The sequence below is a fragment of the Acipenser ruthenus genome, chromosome 3 (genome assembly GCF_902713425.1).
Source record: "Acipenser ruthenus chromosome 3, fAciRut3.2 maternal haplotype, whole genome shotgun sequence".
Lineage (NCBI taxonomy): Eukaryota > Metazoa > Chordata > Actinopteri > Acipenseriformes > Acipenseridae > Acipenser > Acipenser ruthenus.
In genome coordinates this window covers 63,135,245-63,151,340 of record NC_081191.1, presented here as the reverse complement: position 1 = coordinate 63,151,340, position 16,096 = coordinate 63,135,245, and the positions used below count along the sequence as shown (strand labels likewise).

At 36.3% G+C, this 16,096-nt stretch overlaps 1 protein-coding gene across 1 annotated transcript in view; it reads left to right on the top strand.

The window, feature by feature from the left end:
• LOC117394325 (uncharacterized) overlaps nucleotides 1-16,096 on the top strand; it is a 178,398-nt gene that overhangs the window by 149,542 nt on the left and 12,760 nt on the right. The window contains exon 18 of the mRNA XM_059014740.1: nucleotides 3,722-3,925. Coding sequence (XP_058870723.1) covers nucleotides 3,722-3,925 — 204 coding nt within the window. The remainder of the gene's footprint in view (nucleotides 1-3,721; nucleotides 3,926-16,096) is intronic.

The following is a 16,096-nucleotide window of genomic DNA, read 5'->3' as shown; positions in this document are numbered from 1 at the left end:
TGAAACTATAAGGAACCCGATAGAAACGCGTCTGGGGACAAAGGAAGAGGGAGATGGTAAATAGGCAGGTTGGCAGCTTTTGTCTTAATGAAAGGAAAAAGAAAGGTGAACTAAATACATTTTGTGCCTTGTTTGTTGCACTCATTTCATAAGGTCTTGAATTATTCAGCCAACTGCATTATACCCATATTTCATACATAACAATGTGCCAAAATTACATACCATTGTTTGTCACTTCAATGGTTTGAAAGGAAAGATTTAATTAGCCAAAAAGAGCATGCAAATAGAGAATACAATTAAACCTTAGAAAATGTGGTAGTTAATGAATTTCTTATATTGAGCATTCTGTATGTTTTCAAATACTACTGTAAATGTCCAAATTCCTCATATGCGATTTTTGACTGCATGAACTGATTACACCTATGACCTTTTACTCTCCTTAGATTTGAACTAGTTTTAGGATGCTATGGGCCTCTTATGATTTTGTTCCAAAATGGGTTACCACAGATTGAAAAACGTTAATTGTCAAAGCCCTTCTGTGTCTCCATTTTTCTTTTTTTTTGTTACACATTGCATGCATATAAAACAGCAATGAGGATGCCTTCTTTCACACATTTTTAATGTAGCTCCCTGCAACATAATGGCATCTCCTATCCGCATAGGCTGCTATGTAGAGGTCTGTGCTTCCAGTCTCCTTTGTGTCTGATCTGCTCTTAGCCATGCTAATGAGACTGAAACCAGTACTCACTGGCTGACTCTGCTCAGTTCAGACAACAGCTATGCACTGCATCAGATTTCTAAATACAGTGCAAAACTATAAACCCAGAGTGGATTCTTTAAAATGAGGTTAGCTCAGTTGAATCCTATCTGTGTAACCCGCAGCTGGTCTCTGTAAAATGCAGAGCCATAGATTCTAAATCAAGCACATCACTTAGTGCTATCATACAGAAGCAGATAAAATCCACTGATGATGCACATTGACCAGCCAGACACACACTGTTTGCATGGATGGACAGTGCTGTCTGTGACAGAAAAGGCAACATACTATTTGTGCAGATAGACGGATAAAATTATATCTCAGCTAAGCATCAAGTATACAATGTAGTTTAAATAACTTGTATGAATGTGATTTATTTTTATGTAAATGTAAACAATAGCATCTGTTTCTCCTCCGCACTGAAGAAAATACATTTTAGGTCTCGAAGGCTAGTGTTTGTATTTACTGTAACATGAACAGTATCAATTTGTTTGCCATCTTAACCAGTAATCACAATGGAGTTATCCCATTTAAAGCAGTTGGCGCCAAGATGGAGGACAAAGGGTGCCATTTCCTAACCGTGTGAGTCTCCTTCAGGCCCTGAGGCTGTAAATGTGGTCATATCATTCATATGCTTTATCTGCATGCAAAAAAAATAAAATAATAATACATCAGACTGAAGGGGCTATATACACAACCCTCTCAAGTACTACTGGAGAGCAGTGTGCTACATACTACATAGGTTGATTGTAAAGAGAGTTGTTCACTTTGAAATGCTGCTGAGGAAAAACACGAATTACAGTTTGCCAAAAAAAAAAACATCAGGGTTGATTTTCTGTTATATTGCTGTAGCAGTTTTTGTTGTAGCTTCCCTTTTAATGATTCCAAATATATAGCAATCTTGAATAGACCCCTGTGCAATTTATATTATAACTTTTAAGCTTTTTTAATTTTTTTTTGTAATGATTCATTAAAATGCTGTTTTGTTTAAGCAAGGCACTTTTTATATATGCAAAATCAATTTGTTGGCCACTTTTGAATCTTGTAAACTTAAACATTTTGAAAGTTCCCCACATGCTGTTTATCTTCATTGAACCTAATGAGCACTCTTGTAGAAAGCATCTTGATTTTAAGAATTGCTATCTGAGTGACTCATGTTTTAATGAAGCAATCTTCAGAACCTGTCACTGCTTGTCTTCATTATGAGTCAGTTTCCATGATCTGTTTTTGTACATTGAGATGATTTTCAGTCATGCATCATTGTTCACTTTTACTGAGTCTTATTCAATTCAATTCAATTCAATTCAATTTTTATATAGCGTCTTTTGCAACAGGTCGCCACAAAGCGCTTTACAAAGGCAAAAACAATACATATTAATGAACAACAGTAAGCATTTAAAAAAATAAAAGAATGCAAACAAAACAGAATATATAAGCTGTATTATAAAAATATGATTTTAATATAGATATAAAATAAAATAAAATAAATAAAATAAGTGGGAACAATATGGGGGCAAGAGGATATCAGCTCATCTAGATGCCCGGGTATAGAAATGGGTTTTTAGTCTAGTCTTGAAGACATTGACATTATGATGGTCGGTCAGACTGTAAGACCCCTGTATGGTGGTAGTTGAGCTGTTTCAAATGCTATAACAAAAGCATACTGTGTGTACAGAAGGACTACACAGCCGCATGTATAGCTGTGTTTTCACCCCTCGGTGACTGAAGCTAGGAGCTTCCTTGAAAACAGGTTAATCCAGATATTGGCGCTGTTGTTGACACAGCCACAGTATCCGATGTATCAAATATCAGGTGAACCACTGGCTCAGTAATGCATGAATGATTTTGAGTTACATGACCTATGTACATGTTTCATGCTCTGTTTCCTTTCACTGTTCTTTTTCATAGATGAGTGAAATGCATTGTAGGTTCAATAGCTTACTATACAACGCACAAGAACACAAAGGCAATGATACGAACATTACACCACTACTTCAGGGAGCATATTAACAGTGTTTGTGCTAATGAAATGAAATGTTAAGTCTGCAACACAAACAAACATATAACAGGATAAAAAAAAGGTTACTTGAACTCTTTAACATTTCTTAAACTATACACATAAAAATGGATAGATATGTAATTTATATTTAGGACACATTAGGAAGTTCATTCATAACGTTAAATTCACATTCATAGGAAAGTTTAAATTAACACTTGATCACCCGGAGGTGAGGCTCAAATCATCCCCAAGAATATATATCTTGGTAAAACAATTAATATTATTCTATTTTTTATATACTATATGTAAGTTTACAGTATACCACTAAATCCATCCCAAATAGCATACATTGCATGAAACTACTTCCATTTTACATGTTCTTGTGTTGATATTTTGATTGTATAAAAAGGAATTTCAGGTATTGTTAACACATCATTACTTTAAAATAGAGTTAATAGTTTCTCCTCAATAAATCCATTTAAAAAAAAACTTCAAAACATTCTAAAATAATAGGGTACTGCTAAAATTGAAGTCTTCATTTTGCAACAGTTTGTTTGTGTACGATATGAATTGTTTGTCTGCAAAGCCACACACATTAGAATGCCCTGCGTTCTCTCATGAAATGTTTCCAGTCTTTAAATCCTGTGACAAACATTAGAGTTACTGCAAATGGCTTTGCAGTGAGTTTGTGCTTGAGAAAGGGTTAACAAGTTCTTGAGCATCATTCTTTGTTTTCTGTTTTAAAAAGAGGCAATTATATTTTCATTTATGTGGAATTAATTGTTTGGAATGTGTACTGAGGATTTGTATAAGTGAGTGCAGGCAGGTATGTGGCACAGCCCTGTCTCTTTCTTTGTCTCTCTGCAGGTTTACTGAAAGCCATGATTGGTATGTCAAACCCTTGACAATTCATAATTAAACTGGGGTGTGGGTGTGGGTGTGGGCTGTTTGGCTTGTCTCACTAGGTGGCAGTGTACGATTACATCTGGACACAAGATCCCAGTGTTGGAGATCCCAGCTGTGACCCCCAGCATCGCTGTGAAACCTCAGGATTTGCAGATGATCATAAAGAAATCACAACTCATGTGTCTATCTACACTATCCATCTCTCTGGGCTCAGAAATCTCTACCGCCACTTCCTCCGTCTGCCTGATGGGGCCATTGTTGAGGTATTTCCCTGAAATGTGCTTTGTAGGGTTAAGAAGTGTTCTCAGTGTACTTATTGCATGGCATTAATGCATCAGCCAAAAAGCAAAAAGCAAGCAAAAAGCTTTGGTATTCATGTGTAATGCATGTAGCATGCACTCATTTCTCTTGTGCACTTCAATTTTCTGTAGTTTACGCAGGGGCCTCTAAACAAAACATTATTAGAAATCCAGGTGATAAATATGTAAAACCTGCACATGTGACATATTTAGTATGACAGCATGTGCCGAATGTAATGTAGTGTGAATAAAATGAAAGGTTTGAACATTCAGTCACATTGTATTCCAGTAGGTGTCTGAACTTGTCAACATCTTCTACATAGGTTGGCAAAATCAGAAACACCTGGGATTTGCAGCACACCTCTTTTGGGTAAATGGGCTGACACTTAAATTCGTAAAATAATTTGTTATGTAAATTAACCCCATGACATGCATTTTTTAACATAAAAACATCTCCCAGCAGCAGATCAGACAGACTAAGGAGAAGCGTATATTCAGCTCTCTGCTGTCAGGTGTTTCTCTGTCCAAGACTGCACAAATGACTAATGATTCACAAGGAACAGTCACAAAAGGGATGACCCACACCCAAACCCTTCAGACTTTAAATCAGTGTGTTCTGCCTGCCAATAATGGCCTTACACCCTGTTGAGGTGTAATGGTAGGTGTTTATAATCCATCGTCTGTATCATTAAGAAGTAACTGAGAAATGTTGTGTTTTGCTACAAACAACTTTTCAAGTGGAAACATTGTGAAACAAATGAAAAAAAAAATGTTTTAAATTTGTATACTGCTTACAGTTAAAAATCATGTTGTTCATGTACACTGCTTACTGGTCTGAAGATTAGTTATTGTTTTAAAAGCTACAAAGCAAAAACCAGAAAAAATGTACATACGTATTGTGATTGGCTTATATATATATATATATATATATATATATATATATATATATATATATATATATATATATGGAAATTCTGACCTGTGATTGGTTAAAACCTCATCATAGGAGCAAAAAATAGGAGCAACCTTGCTTCACTTAATGATTCATTATAGCCCCCCTGTCGGTAACAATAGTCTTTCCTCAGGGTAATAATTTTCCACTATGGCCCACTATATATAAGGGAAGGGCACCAATATCGATATTTTGATATGATATTGATATTGTTCGATATCGATAATGTTTTCGATATTGATAATAATTTCCATATCCTGATATTGTTGGATTTAAAAAAAATAATTCATGCACGCTCGCAGTCATACTTTTTATTGCTCATACTGCTAAAAATACAAACACAGTATAATCAAGTATATTTTCTATTAATATACAACAAGCCCTATGCATACCAATCATGGTCAGTCTCGTAGGCAAAAACCACACACTAAAGTATTATTTAACCATTGCATACACTACTTGTACCAAGTGACGTCACATTTCAGGATACCGGTATCTCAGTTTCCTGCGAATGAGAGGTTTATTTGAAATCCTGTTATATACATCTTTTCCTATACTGTATTGAACAGTTTTAAAATAGTTTTTGTTTGTTTGTTTGTTTAATTTCTGAGAGAAAAAGGATGAGTTCAGGCACAACTACAAAAGCATTTAAATATCGATGATGAGAAGGAAACTGCAGTGATCACTGCTGTGTCCCGTTACCCTCAGCTTCAGCACGGTACAATTCAACTGTAAGTTTTCATTCATTTTCTGTGCATGAAGAGACGAGAAAAACGTGGCTGAAAAATATTCAGAGATAAATTCACAGTCACGAAACACACTAAAGCAGTGGTTCTCAACCTTTTTCAATGCAGGGACCACCTTTTCACAACGGCATTTTTAAAGTATTTTTTAAGTGTATATGTATAAGTACATGTAGAAAGTAAAGTATTTATATAACGTATCTAACTTAATGAGATTCCTGGGCTTGAATCTTCTATACGGGGTCAGTAAGGAATGTTGTCATTTTGCGCATTGAAAGTTGCTGATGGCAAAGTTCCTGTTTCTTTTGTTAAATGTTTTTATTTTTTTCAAATTGTGGATGCTTTGTAGATAAATGGTGTCTCAATTTTGCAGGTTTTGTTTGACAAAACCGCCTAACAAATTGGGGATTGGGTTGTCCTCGGATCCAGTAAATATAAATATGTGCTGGTCCCCACAACCATTACGTGTAGCAAATTAACTATCGCAACTCATTGCACTCACTGAGTTGCCAACTTCGCTCGATGTACATATGAAAAAGACACCAGAATACGAAGACGAGGTGGGTGGGAAGCAATTTGAAAAATGTAAAAATTATTGGAGAGTGTACAGGATGTTACTTACCGCTTCTGGTGGGTTGTGATGATTTATAGCATTTTGGTTAAATATGACAGCGTCAAGAACAGACTTTTACACATTATTTCCAGTAGTGTTAATAGAATTTCATTTTGGCATGTAGTCTTGTGAGATATTAAACCTGGCTGATTCAACCCATATAATAACATGAAGCTGAAATCGGTCATTAACACTAGGGTACAGTTCACAAGTCAAGCTACAAATATAGCCTCTGTTTCTTTTACATTACCTTCTATTACTATTTCCAGCTAACCTCTCCAAAAACATATGGAAATAACAGGTCTGTTCCTATATCCCTGGCAACACTGTAGCACATATTTTATATTGTTGAAAATTGAAAATACTAAAACTGTGGTTTTAATGTTTTTTTGTTTGTTGTTTGTTTGCTTTAATTTAGTCATTCCAACCGAGTTAGGAGTATTCAATGCAGTGCACTACTTTTATGCAGAGTGAAAAGGCTGGGACAGCAAGATTACGTTATATCTCCTGAACAGTGACGAATGAGCACAGATTAGAAAGATGTGCATTTATGTGAATTCTAGATGTAGATTTAAAAAAAAAAAAAAATCCTGTCTAAAAAAAGAAAAAGAGTCTGTAATTTTGACAAGACAGATGTGCCTTCATAATGTGTAAGTTATTTAGTTAGTATTTGTTTCACATTAAAAAGCTGTTTCAGTTAATGGCGGCTTTGAAGGCGATGCTTGTTGTTTGCGGACCACCTGGAGTTTACTCGCAGACCACAGGTTGGGAACCACTGCACTAAAGTATATACAGGCTAACTTCACTATAACGAACCTCCCTGGGACCTGGAGAAAGGTTCATTATATCAGGGTGTTCACTATAATAGGGTTTGGCATTTTTCTGTATCAGAATAATGACAAAACGGCAAATTGAAATTGAACATCAATATATGGTACTTTTATGAAGATTCATTCACATTGATCAACATTTAAACGGTATTGTGACAAGGTACTCATGTGTGGGTAACCACATTGCAAGATGGAGAGACATGGGAGTTTGGAGTTGAAACGCCAGCACAGGTGCGCAGGATTTATTAAAGATAAAACAGAAAGTAAACAAATGGATATAGTGACGCTACCAACGACGGTAATGCACAGAGGAGACATACAAGACAGGCAGGCAGCAAGTCTCAATCGAGCGCCCGTCTGTAAACAATCATTTGATCAAACATAATAACTCCAAAAAGCACATAAAACAAACCCGGTTCCACTTATAAATTACACCAACGCTAATTCCCCCTGTGGCATGTTTAAAAGAAAACAGTAAAGAAATGAAAAAGGAAAGAATGTACACTTACATGCTAAATACAGTAATTACATGTCCTTTCTCTTGAAAAAACTATCCAGCGTAGATTGCTCCTCACCCCCGTTGCCTGGTTGCAGTTTGTGTGAAGATGACGGACAGGCATCGATTGCATTCATCATGCATGATTCGTACTACAATAGGTCATCTTTGAAATAGCGTTATCTTTGAATTAGTCCACCATTCTCTCAGTTTTCACTGAGAGAATAACACACTTGACACTGGAGAAAGTTCAGTGTCAGTCAGTACTGAGATCGTTGTATCCAGGTCGATCCTCTAGGTGATCATTCTAATAGGGCTAATTTGCATTGAAAAAAATCGGTTCTTGCTGTTAGGATCGTTAAAAACGGGTGTTCGTTAAAAGAAGGGTTTGTTATAGTGAAGTTAGCCTGTATATATTGTAGCGTGCACGGGGGAAGGCAGCAGTAGGGCTGGTAGGTGACGTAATCGCACACAAAGACATAAGCCCGATATACGCTCCTTGCAAGAGAGCCGGCCCTTTTGTACAGCGGTATCGGCACTTTAGTGCGAGAGGTCCCAGGTTCGCGCCCGCCGTCAGCCTGTTTGTGGATTGCCTCGCCCTGTGTGATGCGCCTGCCTGCGTTACCGAGATCGCTACAATATATATATATATATGTATATACAGTGCCTTGCAAAAGTATTCAGACCCCTGACCAATTCTCTCATATTACTGAATTACAAATGGTACATTGAAATTTCGCTCTGTTTGATATTTTATTTTAAAACACTGAAACTCAAAATCAATTACTGTAAGGTGACATTGGTTTTATGTTGGGAAATATTTTTAAGAAAAATAAAAAACTGAAATATCTTGCTTGCATAAGTATTCAATCCCTGTGCTGTGGAAGCTCCCAGTTTACAACGATGAAAGAAATTGCCCTAACGAGGACACAATCACCTTACCATTGGCCTCCACCTGTGAACCATTAAAGCTGCTGTCACATTTTCTGGATAGAAACCCCACTGTTGAAGGATCATTGGTCAGGCTGTGAATCTGAAGGAAAATGAAGACCAAAGAGCATTCTACAGAAGTTAGAGATAAAGTAATACAAATGCATAGATTAGGGAAAGGGTACAAAATAATATCCAAGTGTTTTGATATCCCATTGAGCACAGTTGGACCAATAATCAGGTAGTGGAAGCTGCATCACACCACCCAGGCACTGCCAAGAAAAGACCGTCCCTCAAAGCTCAAACAAGAAGGAGACTTGTGAGAGAAGCCACAGAGAGACCAACAATCACTTTGAAGGAGCTACAGTGGCTGGGAGTGGAGTAATGGCGCACCAGTCAACCATATCAAGAGCTTTGCATAACACTGGCCTGTATTATTATTATTATTATTATTTATTTCTTAGCAGACGCCCTTATCCAGGGCGACTTACAATCGTTACAAGATATCACATTATTTTTACATACAATTCCCCATTTATACAGTTGGGTTTTTACTGGAGCAATCTAGGTAAAGTACCTTGCTCAAGGGTACAACAGCAGTGTCCCCCACTGGGAATTGAACCCACAACCCTCCGGTCAAGAGTCCAGAGCCCTAACCACTACTCCACACTGCTGCCCTGCCCTGTATGGGAGAGTGGCAGGAAAGAAGCCGTTACTCAAAAAGTACCATCTGAAAGCACGTCTGGAGTTTGCCAGAAAGCATGAGAGTGACCCAGCTGCAATGTGGGAAAAGGTTTTGTGGTCAGATGAGACCAAGATAAAGCTTTTAGGCCAAAACTCAAAGCGCTATGTGTGCTCATGCCTCAAGACACACCATCCCTACAGTGAAGTATGGTGGTGGCAGCATCATGCTGTGGGGATGCTTCTCATCAGCAGGGACTGGGCATCTTGTTAAAATTGAAGGAAGAATGGATGGAGCAAAATACAGGGCAATACTGCAAGAGAACCTGCTTCAGTCTGAAGCTTGGGAGGAAATTCACATTTCAGCAAGAAGAATGGGCCAAAATCACTCCGACACTGTGTGCAAAGCCCACCATAAACATAACATAAGACCAATGTCACCTTACAATAATTGATTTTGAATTTCAGTGTTTTAAAATAAAATATCAAACAGAACGAAATTTCAATGTACCATTTGTAATTCAGTAATATGAGAGAATTGGTCAGGGGTCTGAATACTTTTGCAAGGCACTGTGTATATAATATACACACACAATTTCAGACAATTATGCCCATGATTTATTATGAAACAAAATGGTTTATTATTTCGTATTTTATATTATTTTTTATTATTTTAAATCATTTTAAACACATAGCAGAAAAAATAATTGGATTAGTTTGGAGAGTACTTTTATACACTGACTGTGCAGTAATGCAATTATAATGACACATGAACAGTATATGCTAACTCAAACAGTTTAATAGAGCCATGCTGAAACTAATTACAAGTTTTTAAAAAAGATAGGTAACATTTAAATAAGTACATTGACTTAAATGTAATAACTCCCCTATATATTCACAGAGGTTGCTCTGTTATTTGCATGCTGCATGTTGCCTAAGCACCACTGGCCATCCATTTTGCATTACTTTGAGATATGCGCATGCATCAGCGGTTCATTACTTCCACTATTATTAATGCATTTTTAAAATGTGAACTTTCAGTATTATAAATGAGATGTACCAGTACTTGATGGAATAGTTAAACAATATTACAAGACCGTGTTTTTCCCTGTGGATATTGTGAAGCAAAGCACCACTAAGTTAAAGTAAGTTACTGCTTTTCATATGTAAATATCAGTTAACGTCTATATATGTTTGATATTGCAATTGTGTTATTATATTTCTGTGTTTTGAAATATGTGCACGATACCGATTTACAATTTTCATATTGTTGCCCACCCCAAATGTGTATATATATATATATATATATATATATATATATATATATATATATATATAAACACAAAGCTGGGTAAGCAATACCACACAACAGGGTGTGCAGTACTTATAAAGTTACAGCACACCCTGGGTGTGTTGTGAGCCACGAGGCAAAGCCAAGTGTCTTCAGCCACCCAGGAAGTGTAGTAATTTTACTGCGCTTATAAAATGACTTTATGTTAATTTTTATTAAAAGAAAAAAAAAAAAGATTTTAAACGTTAAGCTTAATTATACAACAACTGGCCACTACTCTCCAATTGTTTTCTATGGAGGTCTGTCGTTTTGTAATTACTCATTAATGGAAATGATGAAACTTATTAATGACATCTGTTATAAAACCACTGCTTACTGATAAAACGCTTCAGTGGACTACAATTGGTATTTCAGACAAACAGAGATAAATAAATGAGTACAAGTTTCATTATTACCATGTAACATGCCACAGCGATGTTATTATCTCTTCATTAATACATGCAACAGGTGTGTTCTAAAGCATAAGGCAAAGCCGAGAAATGCCCTGATTTAGCTTAATTCACATCCTGGAGTGTGTCATTGAGCTTATAAAACATGGATTTATGTTTATTTTATTTAACCCTTTAAGGACCATGATCGTATAAACCAAGAGCCTATCGTGGATGGAATTTTAGATATGTGGGCAGAAAAATGATCCGTCCTTGGAAAATTTGCAAGGATGTCATTTTACAACGGTGGTTTAAGGTGGGCGGAGCGAACTTCACCCCGTGTTGCCTGTATGATACATGGTTTTTTAACCTCAAATATATTTTAAAAATGATTGCAGCACAGAGGTCCATGGGGACAGAGTTCCATGCCAGGATGCCCATGGACCAAAATGGGCCAATGGGCCGCAGAGAGCTGATATCCCCTGTGTTCAGTGTTCAGAGAAATTAAGCCTAGCATTCTGAATAGCCTCTTTCCAAAACAACCTATCAGAACAAAATAACACTGGTGTTCTTCCATGTGATTGGCTTTATATTCTCTTAAATACCGAATGTACAATCCGCAAAAATCAATCAAATTCTAACCAGCATAGGAAATTGTTTGATTAACAATGCTTTGTATAAGTCCTAATGTGTCATTTTAATTCCTCTTGTGTAAACAAATTATATGGGATGGGGTGGGGTGGTGATTAATGTACATAGCTGGTGGAGACCACTTTGAGCAGCTAATCTGCATACTGTTATTTGGGAATTATATGTATAAGATCCCCATAAGTAGTGCCTCTACAATGTTTAAGGAAAAGAAGCAAGTTTATAGCAACCATTAAGTATTTTAATTTAAATAGCTATTATGTTTTAGTGAACAGTTTAAATGAAACAAGTGGAGAGAGAGGGAGAGAGAGAGATAGAGAGAAAGAGAGAGAAGCATGACTTGAATGCAGAAAGACTTCTTACTTGCATGCTTACACATTGGTATGTTTCCGTAGTACAATATTCATAAATTAACATTGAGTTGTCCAAGATTAGTGCTAATCAGGCTCTGTGAAACTAGCCGATTGTCACAAGTAGTCCTCCAGACTTAAGCTCAGCGCATCAGCTCAACTGCAGGCTGGCAGGCAGGCTTGCTTGGTCAGGTGTCACTCACACTCAACACAAACAAAACAGCTCACTGCAATAACTGTACTGTTGTTTACTTCTATACTTTATTACAGACGTAAAGGGTCTTTCAGCCAATCAGAGTGCATGTTTCACCTGCTGTATTCCACAACACATCACAGAGAAATCCAATTGATGACATTAGTTGTACCAATCCAAGTTTTTACCAAGCTTTTTTTCTCCATATCGGTATGGTTGACATCCCCAGCTTTAAAAAAGCATACTAGTTATGCTGATATCAGTACTATTTAACTCATCAGCCACAAGGAGATTCATTACACTTTTACTCTTAAATACCCATAATCTGGGACATTTAACTTGAATGAAGGGGCAATTAAAGCAAAACATAATAAGGGGTGTGGAAAATACAGCCCTATGTCTTGTATCTCATGTGTGCCTCGTTGATGTGTTGGTGACCTTGAAATTGATTATTGACCTAATCATGTGACTTTAGGTTTCTTCTGGATAGAGATAATGAGTTTTGAAATAGTTGGTACCCACTGTCAATGATTCTGTTATTTAGGTTCCATTATAGGTGCTTTCCGGTAAAAAATAAACAGTTTGCTGCCTCAATTTCTGGCTGTAGCAATTAAACAGACCACCTGTTTATTTTGTAAAAGTTGAATTGTGTGATCCTGTTGATGAAGTTAAATACACCCCTTTGTATATAGGATAGAGTTTTGCCTGGATGTGTAACAATTAAATGTTATTTTAGTAAGGAATATTATTCTTTGCACAATTATTGTATACTAATATTTTAAGATGAGTTTAGTGTGTGTTAAATATTGACAATTTAAGAGAACTGTATTAGAAAACGGTGGCACGGTGGTGTAGTAGCGGCACGGTGGCATAGTGGTTCGCGCTGCTGCCTCACAGCGCCAGGGTCCTAGGTTCGAATCCGGCCTAGGGTACTGTCTGTGTGGAGTTTGCATGTTCTCCCCGTGTTCGCGTGGGTTTTCTCTGGGTACTCCGGTTTCCTCCCACAGTCCAAAGACATGCTGTCAAGGTTGATTGGTCACTCTAAATTGCCCTGTGTGTGTGGTGCCCTGCGATGGACTGGCGTCCCATCCAGGGTGTAGTCTCGCCTTGTGCCCTGTGTATGCCGGGTTAGGCTCTGGCTCACCACGACCCTGTAAAGGAGTAAGCGGTTATTGATAATGGATGGATGGATGTATTAGAAAACAAAATCAAGTTTACAATTTCAGTGCTGATAATTTATCTATATGACCTTCAGGTACCTAAAAGGTCAATGTCATTCAATCATTAAAAGGGCAATTGTCACAGTAACTTTGGAATTGAATCATTTTGATTTCGTACCATATTTCTTTGAAGAGAATTGGGAACTAAATGATTAAAAACAAAGCAAAGCTATATTCTTCAAACCAGGTAAGTTATCGTGTAAAAAAAAAAAAAAAAGTGTGTTTGCATTCTTGATGTTGAATGTTAAGGACAAGACCTGCTAGCTTGAGTGACACTTAAAAGGATGAAGCAGCAGCTTTTCTGAAACAATATTGACAGCAGTATTGCATTACAGCTGAGGAACATCTTGCATTTTTACCTTTATAACAGAAGGCTCTTTACATATTTAACATCATTCTCCAGAAAATATATAGTGGTTTTATGTATATAGATATGTACAGTAAGACCAAAGGGCATTTACAACACTCTGAAGAACACTTGAGGTGATTTTATTACTGTTTTATGTCATTTACCAAAGAATATAAAATAGAACCTGTAAACAAACTGATTTTGAGATTGAAGTTGACAGCTGTTCCTTGAGAAATAACATTGAAGTGTTTCTTGTTTTGAACAATGAATGCTATGCAGTGCTGTTGTTTTTCTTTTTAAAACAACTCTGTCATCTATTCAATTAATAAACAGCGGTGGATATAGACCAACACGATTTAGATCATTAAATTGGGCTCTTAAAAAAGGGGGTCTCAAAGCTGCATTAATGCAGCATTTTAATATATTCATACATAAATGTATACAAATATACAGTACTATAAATGCCACTGGTACTGTATACCTTATTTATACATTGCTCAAGGTTGCTTCAGACAGTTGTGTAACAATAGCCAAGCATTTATACTCCAGGCCAGTATGAAACTCACAATTTAATTAGATACAATTGTTGTACCATGGCTCAGATGAAACACAGCACATATCGGTTTTGTTACTAAAGTTCCATACCACCTCTGGTACTGGGCTGGGAAGGAACTGTAATATCCCATGTGTAGCACTGAATAAAATGATCAAGCAGCATCACTTTTTAACCTCAGGTATGACCGAAATCTCAAATACTACCTGAGCTCTCTGTGTAGCTCAATTTATAATGTCTGAAGTGAGTTTATGGTCTCTGTCTGTGCTCCTTGCATTGAATTCATCTTTCATAGGTTAGCCTCTCTTTAAAAATTACATTGGCTTGGTTAGGAATTGAAAGGCTTTAGTCAAAGAACATATAGTAAAATCCCTTTAGCATGTTTTTTTTGTTTGTTTTTTTTCACAGGATGTTAAAAATGTTTTAATTTCACAACATGAAAAGATGCCTTTACCTTGTTTGTGTCAAATATATGTCACCTGTCTTTAGTCCTACCTTATGAACTAATCGCTCTGTCTGAATTATCTACAGCTGTGTATACTGGGAGATGTATTTGCTCGTCAAGTTTAGTCAGTTGTTAAATCTTGTCCAGGACTGCAATCCTACAAATTCACTGCAGAGGTGCTGCCCACATTAGAAGATTGAGGTGTTTCTATGGAAACACGCAAAGTGAAATCATGATGATTTTATATCAAATGGATAAAAAGAAAGACAAGACAAATAATCTCAAATAAAATAAATGTGGTTATAGTGGGTTTGATCATGACAGGTTCTAAATCAGGGCTTCTCAAACTCGGTCCTGGGGACCCCCTGTGTCTGCTGGTTTTCATTCCAACTGAGCTCTCAATTACTTAACTAGACCCTTAATTGAGCTGATCATTTGCTTAATTAGACCTTTTTTTTACTTGTTTTCAGCTCTTAGACAGTTGCAGATTTCAAGTTAGCTATAACATTTTATAAGCAACCTGAACTCTGGAACTGTTTAAGAGCTGAAAACATTTTAAAAGGTCTAATTAAGCAAATTGTTAATTCAATTGCATGGAAACCCCATGACTGAGACCAAGGCCTCATTTATAAGGGTATCCTTGAAAACACTAAAAAAGGACAATACCAAAGTACAAACAACACAATAAAAACATTCACACTTAATCAGCTGCATATTGTGTTGAGTTGGACTGCTTAATTCAAAGCTGCTGCTGATAATTAATAATAATAATAATAATAATAATAATAATAATAATAATAATAATAATAATAATAATAATAATAATCACACATCCTCTATCTGAGTTTTTTTTTAAAGACATTGTTTTTGTTATGCTTGGAAAGGCTACTGCATACTACTACGACTGCTGATAATAACAATGACAGTAATAATAATAATAAATGTTGTGTTTTGTATAAAATAAAGCTTAAGGCTTTTGAATGTCAAAATATTGTAAATTGCGTCTGAGTCTAAAAAAAAGAACATAACTGGCTTTCCATATGCTTGGGTAATATTTGCAAGTATATTTATATATTGTGCTTGGGCCAGCCTGGTTTTGGAATGAGTTTACTGGTACCCAATTGTTATTGATTGATTGGTACTCAATAATTGTGCAGACAAGGACAAACGATGGAAGCTTTATTTTGTGTTGTCTAATCTAAACATTTTTAAGATGTTTATAACATTTTAATTAATACCAAACAACTTAAAACATATTAAAGGGAATTACTTAGATTTTCCAAGTATATGCACACCTCTAAACTGCATACATGCATACTGTACTGCATAACCTATGTCACATATGAGGGTTATGCAGCAAATAGGAAGCTTTGCGAAAAAGTGTAAAAATAAAAACAGCCTGAATATTAGCTT